At 37.2% G+C, this 25,686-nt stretch overlaps 1 protein-coding gene across 2 annotated transcripts in view; it reads left to right on the plus strand.

Annotated features, from left to right (window-relative positions):
- Window positions 1-499: 499 nt before the first annotated feature.
- Window positions 500-25,686, plus strand: part of col27a1b (collagen, type XXVII, alpha 1b) — a 71,868-nt gene continuing 46,681 nt past the window's right edge. For both annotated transcript variants that reach the window (XR_014531042.1, XM_083526560.1), the window contains exons 1-7: window positions 500-968; window positions 3,699-3,769; window positions 6,750-8,020; window positions 11,031-11,084; window positions 16,242-16,295; window positions 20,943-20,996; window positions 21,220-21,273. Coding sequence is in view for 1 of the 2 variants with exons in the window: in XM_083526560.1 (XP_083382686.1) it covers window positions 916-968; window positions 3,699-3,769; window positions 6,750-8,020; window positions 11,031-11,084; window positions 16,242-16,295; window positions 20,943-20,996; window positions 21,220-21,273 (1,611 nt within the window). In the remaining variant the exon portion in view is untranslated. The remainder of the gene's footprint in view (window positions 969-3,698; window positions 3,770-6,749; window positions 8,021-11,030; window positions 11,085-16,241; window positions 16,296-20,942; window positions 20,997-21,219; window positions 21,274-25,686) is intronic.

The following is a 25,686-nucleotide window of genomic DNA, read 5'->3' on the forward strand; positions in this document are numbered from 1 at the left end:
TCAATATACTAATGATTCTTTGAGACTTACTAAAAAAATGACCTCGTTTACAAAATCTGAATGATGTTTTTATGATTTGAATGATATGATGATATGATGTTGATATGATGATGTGGATGATATTATGATGAATGTTTATTAATTGCTCTGATTTGAACATGTATACTGCAAAAACTCAATTATATGGAAATAGTATGTGTCTATAAATGATGATACAGCAAACAGCTGGTTTTACTTCTGGACAGCTGTTTATTTTATAACAAACTTATATCAGGAAATGTTTAGGAACAGTTTGGATCTTGTGCTGGGTCTGTATGTCAGTATTGCATTCGTGTGAAGAAGCACTTTTTCTGACACCTTCCATGTTGTTTGCTAAAACCATCCGCGTCATATGAAAGTATTAGCGCTCATTTGAAGGCAACGATGAATGAATGGTCGTTTGTAAGAAGACACACCTTCTGAGGGACCTTGTAGTAGCAGAGGCGAGCGGTGTGTCTTTCTCGCAGTCAGTTGAGGGCGACAGAGGGGAGGCAAGCTTCTCCTGCGTCCCACATCGCCCCCTTCCACTTCACTTTCCTTTGGCTTTAGACATCGACTCAAGCGTCTTGTCCCTTTTTTTTTTTTTTTTGGAGAATCATGTCTTCACCGAAATGGACTTATCTTTTTTGGCTCCAGTCTTGCGGAACGCTTGCTTTCTCATGGAGTCCACTGTATCGGGAGTAGTGAAGGAAACATCTCGCTTCGGCGGCTCTCGGGACGGAGTACAAGCTGTAGACTAGGACACTTCCACACTTTTCCGCTCATTTGAGACCTTCTTCGAGATCTTAAGGGATACTTGGGCATGGAAATGCTTCCCACAGAGCTGTCATGTCTTGGCCGTAGTAAACCTTTACAAAAAAGAATGAAGTAACCGCAATGGAGCCGGATAATGCCCCGCACTCCAAACTCAGACAGGCTGGAGTCGGGGGGTGAGTATAACTCCATCCAAATCCATCAATACGAGCAACTTCATCATCTATCAGTGATCAGAGGCTGATGAGGACACAGTTACATCGTTATCCAACACTGCTGTCATATCATATCAAACATTACTAATGAATGGATAAAGAAAGTGCATGCATTTTTGTTTGCAGTGCCGTCAAATAGGGACATTTCGCAATGAATGAATGAGAATGAAAGCTTGAAAGAAACAAACAAACCTATCAGATCACTCCGATGCGAAGTGAAGTTAGATATTATGCATGTTGCAACTTTTACATCCTGATATTTTTACATTTTATGACAGATTTCTTTTTCTTTTTTTTCTTTTTATTTATCATTACTAAACGAATACAATTTTACCAAAAATAAATATACCAAACTGTACTTTTCACTGTCCATGGGATGCTACTATCAATGTTACACATTGTTAGTTACATAATTGATCCAGTAATTAAATATAATTTAATTTACACTACATACTTCTTGGGGTACAATATACACAATAAAGATATCAATATCTATCCTTAATGGTAACACCCAAGTGACAAGTCTGGTACCTTTATTTTTGTCAGTGGAGGCTTCTGAACTTGTTGCACTCTGTTGCTCTATTGATCACTGAATCAGTAAAAACCAATCACTCATACCATTTTTGATTTGTAGTATCAGTCCGATTTAATCACCCTATTCTGATGCTGAATTTCTTTTGCCAGTCAGGTAGGCTTGGTGAAAAGACATTGAGATGACTAAACCACAGTGTATACACCAATTCCCATTACATATTTACGTGTTTTCCTGCCCCAAAGGTAATGAAGACAGCTCATAGGCTCATAAATAAGCCCATCATGTGGGTGTGTTAGAACATGTGAAAGGCACATTTATTGGACGATTTTTTTTCAGGACCTGGAATGGGAAACGTTGGCAGACAGCATGCATGTAGATGTGCCAATCTCAAAATTACTTTCCATACCATCTATTAAGAGCTCAGCTAGTTGATGTGAATGGAAAAGTAACATGCTCTCCAAATCCTTTTCACTTGAGCTTTGTCAGATAATGATTGTTGATCGAAAATGAACTTGATGAACTCGCAGACATTCATCTCAAATCTCAATCTCAAAGCATTGGGTCAGTCTCGTTTGAGGTACGTATTTCCCAGGTCACTTTCTCTCGGCTTCACCCTCAATAGGAGGCAGCTGATCAGTTCCTGGCTGCACTGTGAACAGCAACAGATGTGAGGAGTTTAGAGAAAAAGCTGCTACTGGCCATGCTGCTGGCTATGTGCTATGATATCCTTGGAAAGTCATGGACAGTGGATAGTCATTCAAATAAGTATCACTGCAGTCCAGGCAGGAAATCATTTGAATTATCGCATGTTTTTGGGATAAAGACAAAGCTGCTGCTAAATAACTACTATTTGTTCATTAGGCAACAATTGGGACACTATTTTATTAGGTTTTTATGTGACACTTTATAAAAAGCAAAGACACCTGCTGATAGCATCTGAGGTTTGCAATTGTTGGCCAGATTAGCCGTTATCAGTGTGACATACAAGATGAATAGTGTAGATGGACATAGTGAACGATATTTAATGTTTTAAGTCAAGTCAAGAGGCTTTCATTGTCATTTCTACAATACACAGTGGTACACAGTACACAGTAAAAACTAGACAACGTTCTTTCAGAACCCTGGTTCTACACTAAACAACGTAGAGCTACAAAGCAACACAAAGCTACATAAAGTGCATCGAGTGCAACCTAGTGCAAACAGTGCAGACCAAAAACAGTACAGACAGACAGTGCAGACAGACAACACAAGACAATGCCGACCAATTCACATCTAACCTGTCTATTACTACATGAACTGACTGGTATTTTGACCGGGACTAACTGATATTTTGACCTGACTCAGTACAGTTCTATTTTACATAACATTGAATTAGTGTTTTTTTCCCTCCCAAACCACCGGTTTAAGAATTATTGCCACCCTTGAAATAAACCGTCTTGTTGAAAAGAGCACTATGCTTTATTCCCTGTAATGTCTACCTAGAGGCATCCTGGACATTGCTCTATCTCTAACATTTCATTTCGACTTCAATTTCTTGCCAAAAGGTTAATTTATGGCCAATGTATAACCTCCTGGCAGAGAAAAAAAAATTTTGCCCCTTAAATATCAAGGTACATGATTACTATTCACAGACTAGCTGCCCCAAATAGCTCCAGCATCCTTCTATTGAACATATTTGGGTTACTAAACATTAACAAGCATACCTCAAAATGAACATCCCAAACCAAATTGGACCACATGGTTTTTCTCATTTATCAATTCTTGGATCTGTTTGCTCATGATTGAAAAGGTTTGCAAGCTTACTTACTTTGTTCCAAGTTGCACTTGAGTGACACTGTGTATTTTCTGGTTTTGAAGTTACTAAACGACTAAATTGAATGAGTTGTCATGTCAGATCCAATAAAAAGTTTGTGCATTTAAGAGAAGATGAGTCCAAAGTTCAATTTTTTTAAGAGAAGAAAAGGTGAACATGTTTAATTTTTGTTCCTTTCCAGGAAATATCTTGGATGTGATGGAATAGGACTTTTTCCTAAGCTTGATAGATGATTCTGCATTGAGTTAGAATGTGCACGTTCAAGAGTTTTTATATATATAAGTGTCAAATGTAATCCAGCAAAATTTGTTTTTATATTCATATATTTGTATTTTTTCCACAGGAGAATCTTATTTCTCTGCACGGTCCTCTACTGTACTTGCTACCTAGGGTTGGCGCAAGTACAGCCTGAAGGTAATTTCTTACTGTTTTTATTTACAGTATTCACAAGTTGCGATATTGACTACATTACTGTATACACTCAAATCTGTTCTAACTTTATTTGTTAATTTGGAATTCTCATACATTTAAAATGAACATAGCTGTGGAGTTTTGTGCTTTGTGTTTTTAAGATAGTTAAGATCATTCAAAGTGCATAGTACCGTCCGGGTGCATGCAATTATGGATCCAAATAAAAATAAAAATTTTACAGGATTTAACTGCTTTTGAATTTGGCCATTGTTCTTTGTTAGTGAGTTAAAGCCGAGCACTATGGACTCATCTGTGATTGTTCAAATAAGCTACTTTCTAAAATTACAAGTTTATTAAAGTTTTCCATGATTCAGAGGTCAACGAGCCAACAAGTTCTACTGTTTCTCTGTGGACTACTGTAGTCCCTTTTTGCCAGTGCTAACAGTGGTTTGATTTATGTCTAAGCTTCAGATCAGGTCTGCTCTGAGTCTATTTGTTTAACTTAGGAGCTTAAAAAGCCCTCGCTTCAGCACGAATATGCTATCCATCCATTTCAAATTCACCTGAAAGTAGTCTTGTGCTCAAATTCAGATGGCAACAGGGAGAGCCAATGTGGATAATTCTGCGTTTGTGGCCACAATGAAAAACAGTAAGTGTGGAATTATTCTGTGGTTCATTTACAGGGTTAGTGAGGAGCAAGACCAGCCAATTCAAGATGTCTATTTCCATATTTTGTTTCAGGAACATGGTGGTGTTAACCATGTTTTTTCAACCTAACTTAATTACTGTATATTTTGTTCACATAGAGGTTTAGTGTACCAAAAACATTTTCCCTTGCCTGGGAGAATAGATATCTTGAAAATGTGACTGATGCTGTTAGATTTGTTTGTTTTAACCCCGTGTAGAAGCCCTTAATAGCTTATTGGACTTCACACCACCCACTAGGATTTAGTCATGTCCACATCTGTTCTTTGCATACTGCATCCGCATGTGGGGGGTTAAATCATCCATTATAAAGAGCATTTGGGTTCACTTATCTTTAATTTGCTGTACATTCTTACTCATGTGCCATATCTCCAGTAGTAATGATTGTTGACTCACAGCTGGTCAAATGGCAGACCACAAATTGCAATGTAACATGCCAGTTTCACACCAGGTTCTTTTTTTTTTTTTTTTTTTAATATGCCAGTGAAACAGTGGAAAAGTAGAAAACTCTTGGCATCTTCAAGCAATTAATCGAATTAAAATGCTACCACTGTAAGCTTTTATATCTAATGCTGATGTTCTTTTCATGAAAGATGCTTTTGTTCCGCTTGGAGTGTAAGTGTTTCTTTCCATGTGTGGGACAGTTCATGGAACATACTGTATTCTCCCACTATTGATTGACATTTCCCTAATGCAAATGACCCTAACCCTGAATGACTTATGATAAGACCATCTTTGTAAACCATGGGCAGAGAAAGCTCTAGAAATTCTTTATTACTGCTAAATATGGTTTCAAGATAAAGAACTTTAACTTTTACCAGTTTCCCAAAACAGAAAAGCTAGTGAGCCCTCTTTTTTGATTGCAGTTTGTGAAGATTCTTTGTGTTTCTGGTTCTGAGACTTGGAGTGCTGAGCAAAGCAGTTCAAATGCGGTCTTTACTTTCCAATGAATCTAGGGACTTTTTGTGGAACATTGGTGTCTGCAGCAGGACCTGCAGCCCAGATGCTCTTGTGTCTCCTCAACTGCTGTTGGAACATGTCATGTTACCCATGAACCATTCAAACAGAACTCTAGGAGTATTGCTTTTGAATGTAGCGTGCCTGGCAGCTTTCCACTCATTTGTTTGACTCCTAATTCCTGTACTGAAAATTTTGCTTTCACAATAGGACCTGTCTTACTCGATATCTGGATCATGCCATATACTTAATACATATCAGGTGGTTCTCAGCTGTTCCACAGATGATTTTTGTCATCTATTTCTGGATTACAGATAATAAGTGTTATGTGTTATCTTGCCATTTACTCCAAACTGTAGTGAATATATGGATAATTATCAATACAGTTTTTTTTCTGTCTTTCTCTCCTTCACTCACATGCTCACATTCCTCATTACAACACCAGGTTAATAAATGGTCTTTACCACTCAGGGTGGCCTTATTTGACTTAGGGATCTGTAAGGCCAAAACATATAGCTGTTACATAATCAACTAACCATCTGTTACAGATGTATGGAGTAAAAGAAAAATGGTTTTGTCTTTTACAATGTGTAATTTGCAGCTGCCAGTCTTGTTTCATATTTCTTTAATTAGGCATCATGCCATATTTGTTTTAACTTGAAGGGGCTCACTGGATCCCTACAGTAGTCCCTCTAGCCCTGATTTGTGGAAAATAATCTCTCTATTTCCATAGATATACAGTAATTCTGTCCTTAAAACTGCTTACCTGGCTGAAATTCCTAATTTATCTGCCATATAAAGCTGGTGCTATATTTTATTTAGCCGAATTCTCTCCTTTTGATGGTTCCTTTTTCAAGGGAAATTGTACTGTACTATAAAAAAATTTTTTATTACTTGTCAAAAATGTTTTATTTACTACCTTAAATAAATAACACAATCATAAAATTGTTTTTCAAACATTATTATGGAATTTATTAGTACAATCTCTGTTTTGAAATATTACTCCGAACTTTCAAGCCACTCGCAGCTTCTCGTGAACTATCTTTTATTCTACTTTTAGACAGTAGAATAAAGCTGATATATTACAGCCAGTAACATTTTAAGTGAAGTATAAAAAAGTACTTTGTAATTCATACTGTCACATTTCATAAAACTGCATAAAACTGTTTTTTTTCAAAATCTATGGGTTGATTTACTGTGTTTTAGCTGCTTATCTTTAATTAGCTTCTCTGGGAATATTTGTTACGTATTTGCTATACATATTTCTTTTTTAGGTTTTAATTAAAAGGTTTTATTTAACCACCCAACTTTTTTTTTTTAGATGTGGATATCCTACAAAAGCTGGGTCTGGTGGGAAAAAGACCTTCATCAGGGACACGATCCACTTTGTCAGGTGTTATTCCCTTCAAGTCTGGAGTTATCCTCACCCAGTGGGTGCGAATTGAAGTGCCTGTGACCTCTGTGGTGCCAGTCCCATTGAGCACAGAGTTCTCCTTGATTTTCAGCATCTGCTCACATCGCGTCAATAATGCTTTCCTCTTCACCATTGTGTCCAAGAGGAAGAGACTACAGCTAGGGGTGCAGTTCATCCCTGGGAAGATTGTAGTCTACGTTGGCCAAAAGAACTCTGTATATTTTGAATATGACATTCATAATGGCCAGTGGCACAATCTGGCTTTGGGCATTCAGCCCCAAAGGGTCACTTTATATACTTCTTGTGGGAAGGCAAGTGTACATGCAAATTTACATTTTAAAAATGAGGAAACTCTGGATCCAGAAGGCTCTTTTCTTTTAGGAAAAATGAGCCAGAACTCGGTGCAGTTTGAGGGAGCCATCTGCCAGTTCGACTTGCATCCTTCTGCCAAGGCAGCTCATAACTATTGTAAGTACATTAAAAAACAATGCAGGGAAGCCGACACTTATCGAGCAAACCTACCGCCACTTTTACCGCTGCTGCAACAGGATCCCAATATCTCTTTCACGCTACGGACCCCGATGACCATAACTGAGCTTATCAGCAAGGGTTTTACCCCCACCCTGTCACAGGACAAAACAAGGATTAATGCTGAAATCTCAGGAGGACCTAATAAGTCCATTCAAACGACATCCCAGCTTGGTTCCTTGTCTCTGCCTGTGCATGGAACGGTTCTGCCAAGATTGTTCAGACCAACTCTGCAGATTCCCGCACAGGCCAAAACACAGACTGTTACCACCCTCCTTAGGACTAGGGCATCCCCAAAATTCCACAAGCCCACTGAGCAGAGCAGTCCCAAAAAGGGAATAACTATAAAACCCCATAAAATAAAAGATACTTACATGCCTGTTACAGCAACTCAAAAAAAGTTAGAAATTGTTCAACCTTCAGCAGTGACCAAACCTTACAGCATTTTGCCCAATTCAAAAAGGCAGCTTACTACTACAGCAGTGAAAAGATTTGTTCCAGAGGTGAGCACCTTAAGGTACTCCAAGTCCAACTCTTTTGTACCTGTCACCCCTGCCACCATTGATGGTCTTCAAACATTTGATCTGGAACCAACACAGTTTTCCCTCCTGATGGGACCACCTGGGTCAAAAGGAGAGCCAGGACCAACGGTAAATTATTGCAATTAAACTTCCTATTTGCACATGTTGAAATGTAAAACAACGATAAATTGCCTTCAGCATTTGATTTTCAAAACAGTTAGCTGAAATAGTTAAAAATGTATGTATATCCATCTATGTTCCTTGTTCCTCTGAATGAATAGAAAGGGTTTTCCCCAGAAGCAATGCACTCTTATGTGAAATTTCCGTTCTAACATTCTGGATAGAAATGATCTGGCACATAAAAAGTCTTTATCAGCCTTTTGGCATCTGTGCTGGAGGATTGGCGTCCAGGCGATAGATTCTTTGGAGGTCGAGTTCAGGGAGAATGGAGTGTTTTAAGGGGAAGGTCAAAGGTAAAAGTGCATTGGTAAGAGAAAAGGTAAAAGAGTATAGCGAGCACAGACATCAGCAAACCAACCATCTCCATCTTGTTATAACACAGCATTGTCACATTCTCGAATGTGTTCGGTGAAAAAAAAAGAATCATGTGTAATCCATTAATAGATTATGAATCGAAATTGTAGCAAATGGCTGTGGTGTATAAAAAAACCTCAAAGGAATAAAACACAACAGGGCTTTCTTATTATTATATGGAAATATCCTCAATGGGTTGGTGACAAGTTACATCACACCACCAAATAAAAAAATTACTTCTCCACTGTAATCAGTCTAGCAAAAGGTCAAAACATAAGTGTGACTTTATAGTATACTTTAAAGCAGTAGGGTTTCTTTTAATGTGACCATAAAATGATCACTTGTAATTGCAACATCAACATCACAACCCCAGGACACACGATCTCTTTCTTGAAAGTGCAAAATTTTAAAACACTTTTTGAAATCAATAATATATTCGACTTATACCAGACAGTTGACACTCCATGGTATGTAGATACTTTTTTCCTACCTCAAAACCATGTCTTATGGTATCCAGATGGCAGACTTAGCACTTTGCTTATTTTTAAGAACTTGTGAAATGTGAATTACTGGCTGTGGTCTTGTGTTTTTAAGCCCCGTGGTGTTCTTAAGCCTCAATATTTGGTGTTTTATGTTACGTTAGGTAACAGCACTTTAATAAGAAAAAATTTGCTTTTGATGACTGCTTCCAGTTTTAATACCCCTTATTAAGCATGGTTACAGAAAATGGACAATAATATTGTCTGAATAAAAGGCATATTCCTGTCTGGGATGGAAATTTCATGGTGTCATCATTGGTACATGTGAACATGTGGTGGTCTTGGTTTCAAGCCCATTTAAGTAATCCTGTGAAAACTGACTGAGGGTGTGTCTGGCTATAGGATGCTTACACTACTTTTCCCACTGTTAGATGATGAGGTCACTGGGCAGTGTTTTTAAGAACTCTGAAGGCCGTGACGGCTACCTGATGTTTCCCAGCATATACCACCACATCTTTTCTCTGACACTAAATGAGTGAAGAGATGAAACTGTTAAACTGTGTATAGGAATATGAGTTTTATACTGTTGCATATAACCTTCTAGTGAAGGTTTAAGAGATAGGGGACTATGTGTGAAAAGTAGGCCACTGCTTTACATCTTGACTTACCTGTCATGATGTTCCTGTCTTTGTGATTGAGACACATCTGAGTGCTTTATGCCAGAAAACCAGATTTCCAGAAAGAGCAGCCACTGTAGGCTGTGTGGGTTTTTTTCTGTCCTAATCTCTGCATATTTTCATGGAGAGAGAGAGATAACTTAATACTGTTACTCCAACAAGGAACTGTGCCACGTGGAAGAGGGTCGGGGGCTGTCCTTTTTCCCCCTCCCTCCTTTCCCTCCCTTCTTTCCTCTCTCTGCAGTTTCTACAACATGGAGCTTGTTAGGCAAACCTTCAGCATGCTAAAACATTTCTTAGCAGTACTTCTTGCATGCATCATAACATTTGTTACATGACTTTTAAAGGTTTGAGAAAAAATTTAATTCAGGATTCACTTTTTTTAAAAGTAATTTATGATTCAAAATGAATAGACTGACTATAAAGTGTGTCAACACATGAGAATTCTTTTCACACTTAATGGAAACCAGGAAGTCTGTAAACACTAAAAACTTTCGAGATTCTTGCTACTGGTGATTAAGAAATATTACCAGGTATTGTTTTGTTTAGAGATGGACAGATTGAGAGAGATGCATTTTCAAATGTTGTAGGACATTGCCTGAAAGAAAAAAGTTTTACAGCTTCTAGGGTAAATACATTTTCCCCACATGTATGGATGTGGACTTTAGTTAAGCATGAGGTGTTAGATGTACCACTAGCGTTTTGCGAACCACAATTGCATTATGGCACTTAAGCTGGAATGTCTAGCCAGTAACATGGCATTCAAACCTCAAAGATAATCCCTCTTCATGTATCTATTCTGATGTAACAGATGGAAAAAACACAAAATACCGGCCTTTGGAAAATAAAGCTATGCGATGTTTGAAGGTTGACCTCTTGTTAAGTGTGACCCCTCGGTGCTCAGTTGTTCCATATCTGCAAACATTTAGCAGTGAGATCGTGTACATAATTAACAAGTGTGCCTGTGGTTCTAGTCAAAAGTGTTTGGCAGTAAAATGAGGCAGACTTCAGTAAAACTTCAGGGGTTTAAGCTCACTTCATTGGCAGCAAGGGTAGTCCTATGTTGGCTCCTGTACACAATATTAAATCTACATGTGACATACTGTATTCTAAGGAAAATTCCCCCACTTTGGGGCCAATGTTCAAGCCAATCCGTACCGTACCAATCAAGCACATGTTTCAATCATGATGTCATTTTTCATTTACTTAACATATCATTTGGTATAATGTACTGAATCACACACAGATCAATATTTCATGATACTGTAAAGTTCAAGCCATAAAATTTAGGAGACTTTGGAAGCAGCTCTTTACTGACTATGGCTCAGAGCCATCGTGTAATTCAAGGATTTGTGTGCTGTCAGAGAAATCACTAAATGTCTGCAGGTAGACTTTTAGCATTTTACAGTCTTGCTTTGCATCACAGTATGAATTTTCTTTGTCTTTTAGGGACCTCAAGGGGAATCTGGGAAGCCAGGATTACCAGGGAAAAGAGGGCCTCGTGTAAGTACCCCGACCAATACATTTTGTGTTCCTTAGTATTGACTTTACTGTACCATCTTTACTCAGTATGAATAGAAACAATATTGGGCAACTACTGATATTTTACATGTTACAAAAGGAAAGCAATTGACACACCTCCTTATTTAAATACATTTCCATTATTATGAACTGCTCATAGATTAGACCAGAGCTGCTGAAATGTTTTCCTATAAAGGGCCAAAAATCCAAATTAGATATTCGTTCATTTCGATGTAAACCTATTAGAAAACGAAAGCATAATGAAGATTAAGATCTATGTTGTTGAGGTTTTATCACTTTATCATTTTATCATTCAAGATTTCTCCAAGATATAAAGTACCAAAGTCAATGGGGTTCAAAAGTCTAAGACCATTACTATGCATGCTTCTATTTTGCATTCTTTTACAATTAAATGTATATATTTTAATTACATATGATCTTGTACTTATCTTAGCGAATCTAACGAAAAGTAAAAACTTCGAACTATTTACATTATTTTCAGAATTTCTTAGTATTTGGTTCATCGCAAAATACTGAGAGCGATCGTACACTTTTATCTACTTCCAATCGAAATATTCAAAATAAAACATTTATTTAAGTTGCTTTGGAAATGTTTACAATTCTGAATCAGTTTCCTTCTAGTTTTAAATGATAATACATTTCTCTGGCCTCCCACCTTTGCACCCACTGTATATTTAAAGAAAATAAGAGCACTTTATCTTACTTTTGACTCTATGACTAATAACTGAGGCACCTAATATAAACGGAGACTTTCACAATAAAGAGTTATCTGATAACATCATAGCATATGATACCAGCATATACTGTAACTGTTTCATTGGTTATTCTTAAAAAAAGGGCAACAAGAACGTACACTTGAAGGGTCACCATACAGAAAAAGTGAATTCTAGTGAATAGGGAAGAACAGAGAAAGGTCAGCGGTTTGAAGAAGCTTCCCCAGTGTGTAGAGTTTGAAGTCTGAAGGTTGTGAGTGTAAGATACCTGCTGTAACCCTTTCACAGGGCCTCTCAAGGCTGCACTGTGGGAACCCAATCTGCTAAACAGAAGAAAGAGGCCTTTGTGACAATCTTATTAAAGGCATTTGAAGCTTTGCTTGAGTTCACTAGCTTTGCTGTTCCTCAGAGAGCATGGTCAAAAGGCTTTTTGCAGAGGCTGGGTAGAAAAAGGGTTAATACGGGAATTGCAAATTGGTAAAATCCAAAGAATGGCTAAACCTGAAAGGTGATGTTGAAAATGAAGCGCCTCTCTGTTGGTAATTTTTGTGCAAAAAAACAGATCGGCCTGGTATGGGCTCTGTATGTAGAGTTTAGATTACAATTAGAGCACAGATGCAATGCTTATGTGGATCAAATGCACATGGCGGTACCCTAATTATTTATGCGTCTTTGAAACACAGTTTGTTAAAATGGAACCATCTCTCTCTGAGGGTTCATGTCGGCATTGCTGCCAATTTTCAAGCCCGCTTAAAAAATATGTGTCATGTTTTTGGTTAAGCAACTCATCACAAATTCAAGTAATGAACTTGGGCTGTTGTTTTGTTATGAGTGCTGCACTGGGACTGGAACATGCATGAAAATAAACTTGAAAGCAGGGTGCTTGCGTTCTTTTAATGGCCCAGGACAAATAACGATGTGTTTGACAGATTGGAAGAAATACTGTACCCTTGGGAGCTTTAACCTTGGTACCATAGCGAGGCGAAATGTTACTTAGTTCCTCGGTAGAGCTTTTAGTTTGGTGGTTCAGACCTCAGGTCAGACTGCGCTGCCAAGACATCCTGTAAAATATTTATTAACTTACCACTGAGCGTGTTTACAGAATAGTTTACTAACATTTAGAGTCACCATAATGTGTTGCTTGATTTGAACTAAATGCTGTTCTAGTATTTCTTCAACACATTTGTTGAGATGTTCCTAATAGGATACCCCAGGGGCAAAATCTAGCATTACTATATATTAGTATTGGTATATTATTATATTTTTTCAGAATTTTATTATATATTATTATTATTATTATTATTATTATTATTATTATTAGTTTGTTATATTATATAAGTATAATATTATATGGAACATTGCACTCATGGCTGGCATTGCGAATTAGGGGCTAGCCCAGGAGATGTTGGCAGACAGTGCTTCCTTCTGATTTGTGATATTTTCCTACCTCGGATCAGCATATTGTTTGCCATACACCGCATTTCACTTTTATGGGTGGATTTACAGATTTTTCTTTTCCTTTTGGATTGAGTGTTTATGAGCAGAGCAGAGTTTTTGAGAGTAAATACGAACACACATCGGTTTTCCTCTCCGTCCTCACCAGAGCTCTCGTGTAGACTCAGATATTGTGTCTTGTTGTTTATGCATGACCACTAGAGAATATCACTGTCATTCTTTCGAACTTTCCTTGCCAAGAATTGATATGGTATGTATCACTCCTGGTTGATGTTTACACATGCTATCCTCATTGTCTCATCCTGCTGATTAATGTGGGTTCTGGTGGGTTTTGTGGGTCAGATGGCATGCTTGCCCTTTACGCATCACTTGTAAAGGATTGTGCCCTGAATGTACACCGCTGTAATCCTGGCTTCTGTTCCTGTTTCTCATGACGCTGGAGATCTTGTTCCAGTCTGAGTAGATTTCCTAAGAGTAAGCAGTTCGGGGGAAAATGTTTTGGACCAACATTATGGAAGAAGTGGAAAAAGTTTCCATCACTTTTGTGTATTAAATTCCAAGAAGCCAGACCAGCAGTCTTCCTCGGGTGCTTTAGCAGCGCTACAACAAGCAGTGTGGTGAACACAAAAGGATTTAAAAGAAGCTAAATAATGAAAAATACCTGAATGCAGTGCAAGATGGGAGGGCTTTGTTTATTTCATTGTTGTAAAGTAACAGCTCTTATGTTTTCTTCAGCACTGTCATTCAACAAAAGAAGTCAAATTTAAAACCAGATCCTTCTCTTTGGCTCTGTTTGCTGGGTAACTGCTGCCACATGCTCGGCATCGAAGCAAATTGCACTATGTAGAGCAATGTGCCGAACTGTAGAATAAAGAGACGGAAATCTGTAGATGAGCTCCCGGTAAGCGTCTCCATATGGCGAGTATGTGCCGAGTCAGCAATGGAAAAGCGCTCCACTCGAGACTCTCTTGGCCAAAACAGTTCAGGACAAGGAGGATTAATAGCTTGATGCATTAAACGTTATTTGTGGCTCTCCTCATTATACAATGATCTCTGGTTTCTGCTTTATTCTGCATTTTAAAACTCTGTGCTAGAGATCTGTTACTATTACACTCCACAGTGATGCGTCTGCACTGCCACTGTTGATTACTGCTTTCATTTTCTCCCATCTAGTATGTAGGTCAGGACCAGCAGAACATGTTCTCCATCTCTCCAAACCCCCCAATCCCCCCCTAAACTTCTCCTCACACCGTGTCTGCCTTGTGAGTGGGAGAGGTGACTAAATGCAGAAAATCACATCCATATGCCATAACACAAACAGAGGGCCATTTTGCATATGGAGAACGGAAAATGTTCATGCTCACACAAGCAGAAAAAGTAGATCAGATACGACCTCCCCTAAAGATCGAGTCGAGAGTGACGTGTGCGCTGACGTAAGACAGATCAAATTTGTGTAAGCAGCAATTAAAGCACGTTTTACAAAAAAAACAATCTAACAATTTCCCGAGTTGGACATTCAAAAGCAATTGTATGATTATACAGCAACTTGTATACACATTACCCTTTTTGAAAAGTTATGCCTCAGCAAGACCTCAAGTGCTGTGTAGAAAACCTCTTGACAATAAAACCTTGCTATTGCATTATGAAGGCATCCCTAGTGCTGGTGCGGTGCTAAATGGAACCATCTGAACATGTTTTATTTTATACACTCAACATTCTGCAAACTTTTAACTTTGCACAATGCAGTGATAAAATATTTCACTCCCTAAACCACATGCTTGCTGATTTAAGCTGCATCGGATGAAACAAAACCGAGATCTGAGTAACACATTACAAAACTGTGTTGTTTTTAGCCCTACATGACATCTAAATATAGATCTCATCTAAAGCGGAAATTTTTTTATTTTTTTATTTTTTTTGGGGGGGGGGGGGGGGGGGAGACAATCTTCAGAAACGTGTGTTCTGAAGGTCTATGTGACATATATACTGTAGAATTGGGTGGAGTTCCTGCTCAGATTTCATTATGTGGATTTCCACTCAGAAACATTTCACTAGGAGTGTCTTTGCATGGTGCAATGGGCATATATCATTGGGTGTCTCATCCCTGACCTCAATCTCAACCCTGACATGGATAAAGTGCTTTCTCAAAAAAAAAAAATAAATGATTGAACATGAACGAGAACGTGAAAGTGCATGAACATTTAGAAAAACAAGAAGCTCCAGTTAACATAGGTATTTTTTTTATTAAATTAAGGTGGTGTTGTGACACTGGCAACAAAATTATCTTAAAAGTCAAGAGTCATGCAATGTGAGGTACCTTACAAGGTGCCATTATATTGTAACATAACATAACATAACATAACATAACATAACATAACATAACATAACATAACATAACATAACATAACATAAGGCAGCCTAGAAGAACTGTAATAACACTCATCACACCTAATGTCATGTGCCTAAAATGTTAAAATTAGGTACTGTAAGGCTTATGTAGCCCTATGTCATGTAGCCATATGAAAACTGGGTTACTGAAAACTGCAGGCTTTAAAAATCTTGGCTTGAAACTCCCAGTTTCCGACTTCAAATTAAGGTCTTTTAAGGCTTATTAACCATTCAAATTCAGAACCCCCAAGCCATAATTGACATTAGCAGAAAGGGCAAACACTGGTGTTAACAATGTTTGTAACCAGGAACTGCACAGCACTTGAAAATCACACAAGATAAAGACGTGAAATTTAAACAAACGCCCCTAGTTTACACCAGGCACTGTTTACGCTTTTTGCTGTTTTTCTACTCCCCTTTCTTTTATCCTGTAAATCTTTGCAAGGGGAAAAACAATAACCCAGGTCAAAGTTCACTAGGCTGTCTAAGCTTCCTGCAGTGACAGACTGTAAACATGGAGGTGATGCTACAAATCAGTTGTGAACATGTGCTTGTGTTTCAGGGTCCTCCAGGTCCACATGGAAACCCAGGTCGGCCAGGACCGAAAGGATTCAAGGTTTGTCCTGCTACATGTCTGTTGTTGTCTGTAAATAAATGCTAATCAGTAGTCTGCTAATCAAAAAAGCCATCATCTTTTATAGTTCGTAATAGAATACAATAAACATACTGTTTACTCTCTTTAAGACTTATCTGTTTAGTTTTATTTGAAAGCATCTTCAGAAACTATACTAAATATGTTTAGTTACTACTATAAAAGAGTGAGGTTTATAAAAGTGGAAGTTTAAAAAGGGAACATTCGCTCAATATTCCAAATTATCACCAGAATCTGGAAGCACATCACAATCATTTCAACAACAGTGGATATTAAATGTTTTTCAGAGTGAACTTTTGTTTTATAAATACTTTTTCCACTTCTATTCAGCCATCTCATTTATAGTCTGTTCAGCTTATCTGTACTTTCTCCTAAAAAATGTCAGCTTCTAACAATTTAACTTTGAAGCTTTCAAACTTATCATCAGCAATATCATGCAGGAAAGTTCAAGCAGAATACAAAAACTCAGAATATACTTCTAAATAAATATTCTGTACCACTGATAAATATAAATATAATCTATAAAATGTTCCACCCCACTTGCCAAATGGATTATTTGCTAGAAATGAGCAAAACTGTGTCTATAACAGAACTTACAGCATTACAATGTATTGTAATAGCTGATGGATTAAAATATGTCCTAAAGCACAGTACAGAGTTTTACATCCTGACACAATATATAGCTAAATAAATGTCTTCTAAAGGAAAATATCATTATATTTTTAACAACACATTTTTTGACCTGTGGAGTATCAGAAGTAGTCTTTTGAAAATTGTTGCTGTAGAAATAGAAATGACTGATTTTGGAACCATTTCATTAATGTAATGATTAACGAGGAAACAGAAAAGCTCTTCAATTTTTATTTATTGGAACAAGAAGTGAAATCTGACAGTTATGACTTCAATTTGAAAATAGGAGTGTTAACTCGTATTAGTGTCATCCAACAAATGATTACTGTAGCCTCCAAAGACATATCAAATCTTCAATTTTCTGTAAACATTTTTAATATGTTTCAGGTTGAATTTTCCCTTTGGGATTTGCTATCAGTTATTAATTAAATATAGCTTTTCCATTTAAATCATCCATCTTATTTGTTAGTTCTTCCCACATATTTTGGAAGTCACTGACCAAAGCACTGCATAGAAATAAATTTCTCAAGAACTTCTTATTTTTATTTGGACATTCACCTGAAATACATTATTTGTTAGAGCCTTGATAGGAGCATGGCACTCTAGATTAAATACTAAACAAGCAAACACATGAACCGTGATCACGCTAGCTTTGTGGTGAGTTTGATTGAGTAAAACATGAAGACTGTGAGGAGACTTGGACACTAATTTAGACTGCCACCCATTGCCTGAAAAGGCAAAAGAATGTGCCTGGTGATCCCCAGTGTCTTTGGAGTGCTTTCTGTAAACTCTTTCTTGCAGGCATATATGGGCCACAGGCTTGTGTAAATAACCGCACTTAAGTTAGAGAGCATTTATTAGCCATGTCGCTGTAAACTGCCCTGGACATTCTCAGTTGTCGCAAAGCTGCATTGCGGTTATCTGTCACTGCTCTTAGTAGTCTGCAGCTCTTATAATGCAGAACCTTGAAATGAAAATCACGAAAATCCAGTGCTGCCAACAACATTTCTATGCAGTCAGCTTTAATAACAAAAGACAATGGTATGTATAATATCAAAATTGCTGTGTTGGACACGCATTGATCGGCTCAATATCATACAAAGTCATTTGAAAAGGTACATTACGGTGGCCGAGATGTGCAAAACAAATTAACAAATTAGAAAACACTAACAAATCCAAAAACAAAATAACAAATCTAAAAACAAAATAACAAATCCGAAAACAAATTAACAAATCCAAAAACTAAACAACAAATCCGAAAACACAACGACAATTCAGACAAACCGGAAAAGGTAGGTATGGTTTGTAAATGGAAAACTTACCGATCATTGGACGAGACACCTGTCATTCAAGATATACAGGAAGTATGAAATCTTATTACTTTGTTTCTTGAACATGTGTAAAGTTCTCCGTTTACTTTGATTTTTTTTTTTATTTTGATTAGTCCACCTTTAAATATAAGAAAATAACAGAAGTAAACATAAGCAAGAAAGAAGAAACTGATGTACTTCCTGTATATCTTGAATGACAGGTGTTTTGTACAATGATCTTTAAGTGTTCCATTTGCAAAATATACGTACCTTTTCCAGTTTGTCTGAATTGTTGCACAAAATCACATGAACAAATCCGAAAACACTACAACAATCCAGACAAACCGGAAAAGTTAGGTATAGGTTGTGAATGAAACACTTACCGATCATTGGACAAGACACCTGTCATTCAAGATATACAGGAAGTATGACAGTCTTTTTTATTTATTTTTTCATTAGGCAATTAGTCATATACAAACAACGTGGCAATAACAAGTACATTTTACATTACAATACACAGAACAGGTGCATGAAAATACAAATATATACACATATATTTAGTGGAAAGAGGGGAAAAATTGATAAATAAAAAAAATGTATTATAATAAAATTAAATAAAATAAGGATACAAATAAACAGGGCTATGGTTTATTCTGTAAATCCTATTTTTCTATAAAGGACAAAAGATTTATTGCATTTCTCTTTTTAATCACTTTAAGGGCTTTTGTGAAAGAAATAAACTCATTATAAAATGAAAAAAACTTTGGTTTCACTTCCAAGTATTTCGATTTGTGTATAAAAAATGTTCACATTAGAAGCCTTCACAGTAAAATTTCTTAGATAGGGAACCTTTGGGTAAAGCCAGTTATGGATATCAGACTACAAAGCGTCTGAAGTAACAGTCTGTGGCAGGAGAAAGTTGGAACGTATGTGTAAAAGTGTACAAACTAATTTTTATGTCATAATATACTGCAACATCTCCAACATCACTGCATATGAATGTCCTTCCTCAAAGTAGCTTTAAATTAATTCCAGTTTCTCCTTGTTTGCTTACTTATGTTTACTTCTGTTATTTCCTTATATTTAAAGGTGCACTAATCGAAATAAAAAATAGTTTAAAGTAAACGGAGAACTTTACACATGTACAAGAAACAAAGTCATAAGATTTCATGCCTGTATATTTTGAATGACAGGTGTCTCGTCCAATGATCGGTAAGTTTTCCATTAACAAACTATACCTACCTTTTCCAGTTTCTCTGAATTGTCGTTGTGTTTTCGGATTTGTTAATTCGTTTTTGCATTTGTTCTTTTGCTTTTGGATTTGTTAGTGTTTTCTAATTTGTTAATTTGTTTTCCGATTTGTTAATGTGTTTTGCACTTCTCGGCCACCGTAGTACATACTTTGAATCCAACATTTATTGACTGCACTAACTTTTTGTTGTTTTTCCAATTATTATGGCATTAAATGCCAGTGACTGCTTTTCCTTTTTAATATCTATATATATATAACATAAATAATTCAGTTGTAACCCTGTCACCTAACCCAAACTTAACTCTTTATATACATTTAAACCCTTGTTATAAATTCATATTAATTAGTAGGTCATTATCATTAGACCATAATGACCACATACAAATGTTTTAAATTAGTGTTTTTGTCATTTTTTTTACAATAATACCAGACCTGGATTAACGCATACCAGAATAAGGAATAAAACATGACAGATCTGTTCCATATAAAACAGTGGGGTAGTGTGATGATTATTTTCCCCTAAACAGCACATTTCCCATGTTATTACATTTATTTAATAGTTTTATTTTACTTTATTCTACAAGAATTCTCCAAAGCTAAGAAAAATCTAAAAGCTATAAAAGGACTATTATTATTATTAAAGTCATGCTTTGCATTTATAGTTAGTGCCTGTTAATACTAACATTACTACTATACTAACCTGTCTATAAACCAACCTATAAACAGTCTATAAAGAGTCTGTAAACAGTATTTTCCCCTCTAGGCGGTCTTTCTCCACATTAACAGGCAATATGTCATGTCCCTGATATATAACATCCTATTCTGAAGCACAGTACCACAATCCTACAACTGCAAAATAAATGTCTACTCATGGAACATATCATAATTTTTTACAATGACACTTTTTTGAATCCGTTTATGTGGTGTGTCGGCCATAGTCCCTTGAAGGTTGTTACTGTAGAAATGATAATGACTAACAACTGATATTAGAAGGAGTTTATTATGATAAATTGTAAGCTGGAACTAGTGCCTGAGCTGTATTGCACCTTTTAGCCAATTAGATTGAATAATTCAGGAACACTGTGGTTGATTTGGTTTTATTATATAGTAAGGCATATTACAATCATAATAAGTAGTAATAATACATGTATGCTATGTAATTGTAATAAATGTGGGTAACATTGTCACTGTATCTGATTGATATCCGATGAATGGTACTGCTCTTTATATTAGTAACTGCAGATATTTTGTACCTCTAGATATATTGCAGATATGAGCAGATATTTTTGTATCTTGTATTTTGTATATTATTTACTCAATAACATATTCTCAATCTCTCTATATTGAAGGCGTGCAGCACACACATTCATACATGCATCGTGCACATGAATGATTTGTTTTCTTGTGTGTGTGTCACAGGGACGAAAGGGGGACCCTGGACTCTCCCCTGGCAGAGCGCCAAATGGAGTGAAAGTATGCACTTCCCCTTGACTCTTGATTTAGCAGCACTGGTGCATTAGGCTTTATATAGTATTGGGACTTGCAGAATAGTAAACAAAGGAAGCACAGATGTGCATGACCTTATGTTAGTACACTACATATGCATGTAATTTGCCATATATTACTGACATGGTAGCAGGAAATGTTGTGTTGTTCATGCCAGAAACTTAATAATATGACATGTTCACTGTTTCAGGGCGATCCCGGAACGTTGGGACCACCCGGATTACCTGGACAAGCAGGTCGCAAAGTAAGGAACCTCTTAACTAATCACTGCTTGTGGTCTTTCCATATGATATTTTCCATACTGCTTTTTATAAGGTGTTACTATCCAGATGGGACAGTTGATTGGCCCGTATGTTCAAGCAAACATCACAGCTGTGGCAGAAATCCAAGCGTATATATTGTGCTATGTTTCTCCGACTCATCTGTGTTGTGGCATATAAATCAAAGCTGGTAAATGTGCAGGTTTGTGGGTGAGTGATTGCATGTTGCTTTATGTTTGGGTTTTTCCATGAATAGAGGTCCCTCCTTGTGTGAAATCCCACTGACTCATCTAAGGGAGAAAGATCACTATGCAGAGCAGAACGTCTGCCTTGTGCTGGATGTTTCATCTCACACGTTTGGACAAAAGCCTAACAGGTTCCAGATACGGCAACCTGGTGTTCTCGGTCATGTTCTCGAATACAGCGGCCAGGTTATGACATCATAAAATGAGGAAACTTATATACAGTAATCCCCCGTTACATTCCAAAACCCCCTGTGATAAACGAAAAAACGCGATAAACGGACGCCACTCCAAAAAACGATTTTATATCCTTATTAATTTATTTCATTATTTCAACATAAAACTCCATAAGAACAATTCCCTATATGTTTTTGGTCTATCATGCTATCCTTTAGTTATGTGGCAAATGCAATTCCATGATAAACCGCGGTAAAGCGGGGGATTACTGTATTCATTATTTCGTAAAGCGATTTTGGGTTATTATGCCTGGCAAATAAAGCTGCTCACTCAGCATCTTTTTGACAGTGATAACCAGGTGACGTAAATCTTTACACAGCTGTGTACAGTACTTTTGGGTGAAACTGCCCTGTCATGCAAAAGTTCTATAAAATTGCATCATATTTGAAACCCCTTTTCCTGTGAGTCAAAATTTGCTGTTAATCAGCTGTTGGGAAATATATTCTTTCTGTGGTATCGAATAAACTGTCGACCAGGTTTCGTGCCAGTGTAGAAAAAGATCAGTCGTATTTCTGAGCAAGGCTCTGAACAGCTTGAGAGGAAGCACTTGGTTCCAGCCAGCTATTTTTTTGGACAGACGACTTGAATGCTAAGAGACTCCGCCTGGCCTTATGCCTGCTGCTCCCACTCCAATGTCGTCTTGCAAAGCTTTGGGCTCACACTTTCTCTTTAAACAGGGAAAGTCAGATGTCTGTTCCTAAGAATTTTTCACTCTCATAGTTTCATAGCTGAAGCAATATGTCTCCAGCGGGACTCAAATGTGTGTCCAATGCTGTTTTATAAATACACTTTTGCATGTGGTAATGCCAAGCAGTGCTTAATGACACACATCACACTCACAAAGATTTTGGAGTTTCAATATGTCCAGAGGCAAACTGACTGCTTGAAAGATTGTAAAGTAATGGAAATACCTGGCTCCCTCGTTGCTCACATATGTTCTTAATCACAAAGTTGCGGCTGAAAAAATACATTAAAAGCTCATGGAAAATTACTTGGAGGCACTAGTTCTGCTAAATTACCACTGGCACTAAACTACAAGGTTATTCCTTACGGTCCCCATCTCAAGGAGGAGCCATTTTAATGCCAAAGATGGCAACTGAAGAGCAGAAAATAATCAGTGTATACACAATAGATGGATGATTGAATGTATCTTTAGTGTTAGCTGGAAAACAAATGGGCTTGATTACCAATTGTGCTTGGCTATTCCTAATACTTCAAACCCTTTCACACACATTCTCAGCATAAAAGCAGATGTCTTGTCTGGCAGTGAGAGACAGTGTTGTGTAATAGGACAAGCGCAGGCTACTAATGTCTGTTACAGTACAGTGTAGTATTCCACACTTTTTACTACAGTCTGACATGCTTTCGAAGCTCACTGTGTCAAGCAGTTATATGCCTTTATACTATATGGCAAAAGTGGGGGGAAAAACATAATATAAATGGCCAAATCATGACTCAGAAGCATATGTGAAATGCGGATGGAGCGAGAAGAACATGATTTGTGTGTGTCCTTCTGTCTTTCTGATCCAGGATCATTTTTTGTCCCAAATCTGATTGGATTTAAGCATTTAAGCAGTGCTGAAAGCTAATCTCAGACCAGTTGTTTTTCTGAAACAGCACACAGTTCTGACAGTTCGCCTCATGGCCAGGCTCCAGAGACTTCCTCAGCCTGCTTTAAAAAATGGGTAAACACTGTACTGAAGGCAGATCAGGGTCACCAGAAGAGAAACAGTTCAAATAAGAGGCAGGGGCAAGCTGACACACAGACTAGTTTAAGTGTGGAGTGAGCGAGTGGCCAAGGCCCAGTGGAAAGCAAATAAAAAAACTCACATCACCGACAGTTTAAGATTGTAGAAACCATGAGGGAAGCTCAATCTATTGAGCAGATGTGTGGGCAAAACAGCAAAAGCCAAAATCCAGTGATTTGTCCTGTCAGTCTAAAAGGTGGGGTTTCCCTCCTATTCCCATTTATTCAAATGCGAATTAAAACACACTAAACTAAAGGAATGTCAATGTAGAGTAACATGAATAAAATTGCTATTAAAGCCTAGACTTCTTCTAAGCTCCTTTCAGACTAATACGCTGACAAGGCTGTGACTTTTCTTTAAAATGTGCTTGCACAACATGCCTAATCAGCGACTGCAAACAGAGTCAGCAACACATGCTGGAGACCGCTGAAGGTGTCTGTCTAAACAGACATGACGCAGCTGTCTACCATCAGCCATTGAGCCACTTCAGCTTCCCTCATCCTGTCGCTGGCCTTCGGCCTCACCCTTCCTGCTTCTGCTACTCATTTATCCATTCAGATAATCACTTTAATCTTTGTTCTTTCTTGTTCCAATCACCGTCATTTGCCCTAATAAAATTCACGAATAGTCTCAAAACCAAATGTCCGCTTTCAGCAAGGGAAAAAATAGCCAAGAGTGCTGGAAAGTGCTGGTCTGAGTCAGCAAGTCAGTGGTGAATGATCATTCGGGAGGAGACGCATGAGTAAGATGGAGCCAGAACGAGACATGCGGAGAGAGGAATGTGAGAAGGAGAAACAAAAAAATAAAAAATCAGCCAGTATTTTCTCATTGTGTCACATTTTTAATGGAAGGAGAATTTTATGATAGTTCACAGTCCTTTTTAGTCTATTTTATATTGCCATATATTTAATATTATAGATTATAGAGAATATTATAGATAATCAAAATGTTAGATTGAATATTATTACAGAATTATTAATTTGAGCTTTTTCATATAGTCATTTATATTATATACTGTATGTATAATATCCATATTCCAATACATAATACTACATGGTATTGCTCTCAAATCCCATAAAAAGACATCACAGCCATTTCAGAAAAGGTTTCCCAGACATCACCATCAAATCATTACAAGCTTTCAGAATGAATGATAGAGAGTTAGCGTCAGAGCGGTTCACTGGCTGGATTTTATGGCAGAAAGGATTTTATATCAGTTTCACTGTATTATTTGTAAGCAGCAGGTTAAGTGAAGCATCGTCAGCTTGGTTTATCAGTTCTTATCAGTATGAATGGAAAGACAAATTTTTGAGGAAAAACATCTCACAGCCAGGGCACCATCTTGTCTTCATCAGCTGCACTCAGAACAAGAGCATTCAGAGCAAATCCAAGTCGTTAAAAGCGCCAATTTATCAGCATGGTGTAGTGAAAGACAGAGTGCCACTCTCACAAGCAGTGCCAAGATTCTGACCCATGATCTGGGTTCCATTATCCCACACACGCAGATATTCTCACACCTTCTACTCTCCCACACTTGAGATGACACACACATACTGTACACACATGCCAGTGTATGGTGTCTTTTATTAACAAATATAACAATTTTCATTGTTTTTTAAATCGCTGTGGTGTGTACAGAGCAAACAATCAGGATTAATTTTTTTATTTTTTTATTTTTTTACAAAGTTTATCTATACTGCAGTGGAGAAAGTGTTTTGCAAATGCAGCTTGTCCGATTCATTCTGATTAATCCATGGCAATTTGACAACAACATTTTTCATTGACTAACCAAAGACACACCATGCTTTTTTTAGTCATTTATAGTTACTTTTTATATTACAGGAGATCCGTGACATTTACACTATAGCAGTTATTAACAGTAGTTCGGTCTCCAATCTCTTTTTTTTTTTCTTTTTTAATTCGGTAATTCAAACAATCTGTGACTTGCAAAGAAAACAAAACCTGAATATTATCCAGTGGATGAAAATGTCCTGATCATTACAATATGCTGCCACTGGAAATCTCCTTCCATAAAAGTTAACTAAATGTTAATTGAGATACATCACCTTTTAATCACAATCTCTGTGAGGCAGCTGTTGAAACAGTAATGTGTTTGAACAAATGCATTAACATATAGATATTTAGAATTACAGCTAATACAAGCTGTTGT

This window comes from Silurus aristotelis, assembly GCF_946808225.1.
Source record: "Silurus aristotelis genome assembly, chromosome: 23".
NCBI lineage: Eukaryota > Metazoa > Chordata > Actinopteri > Siluriformes > Siluridae > Silurus > Silurus aristotelis.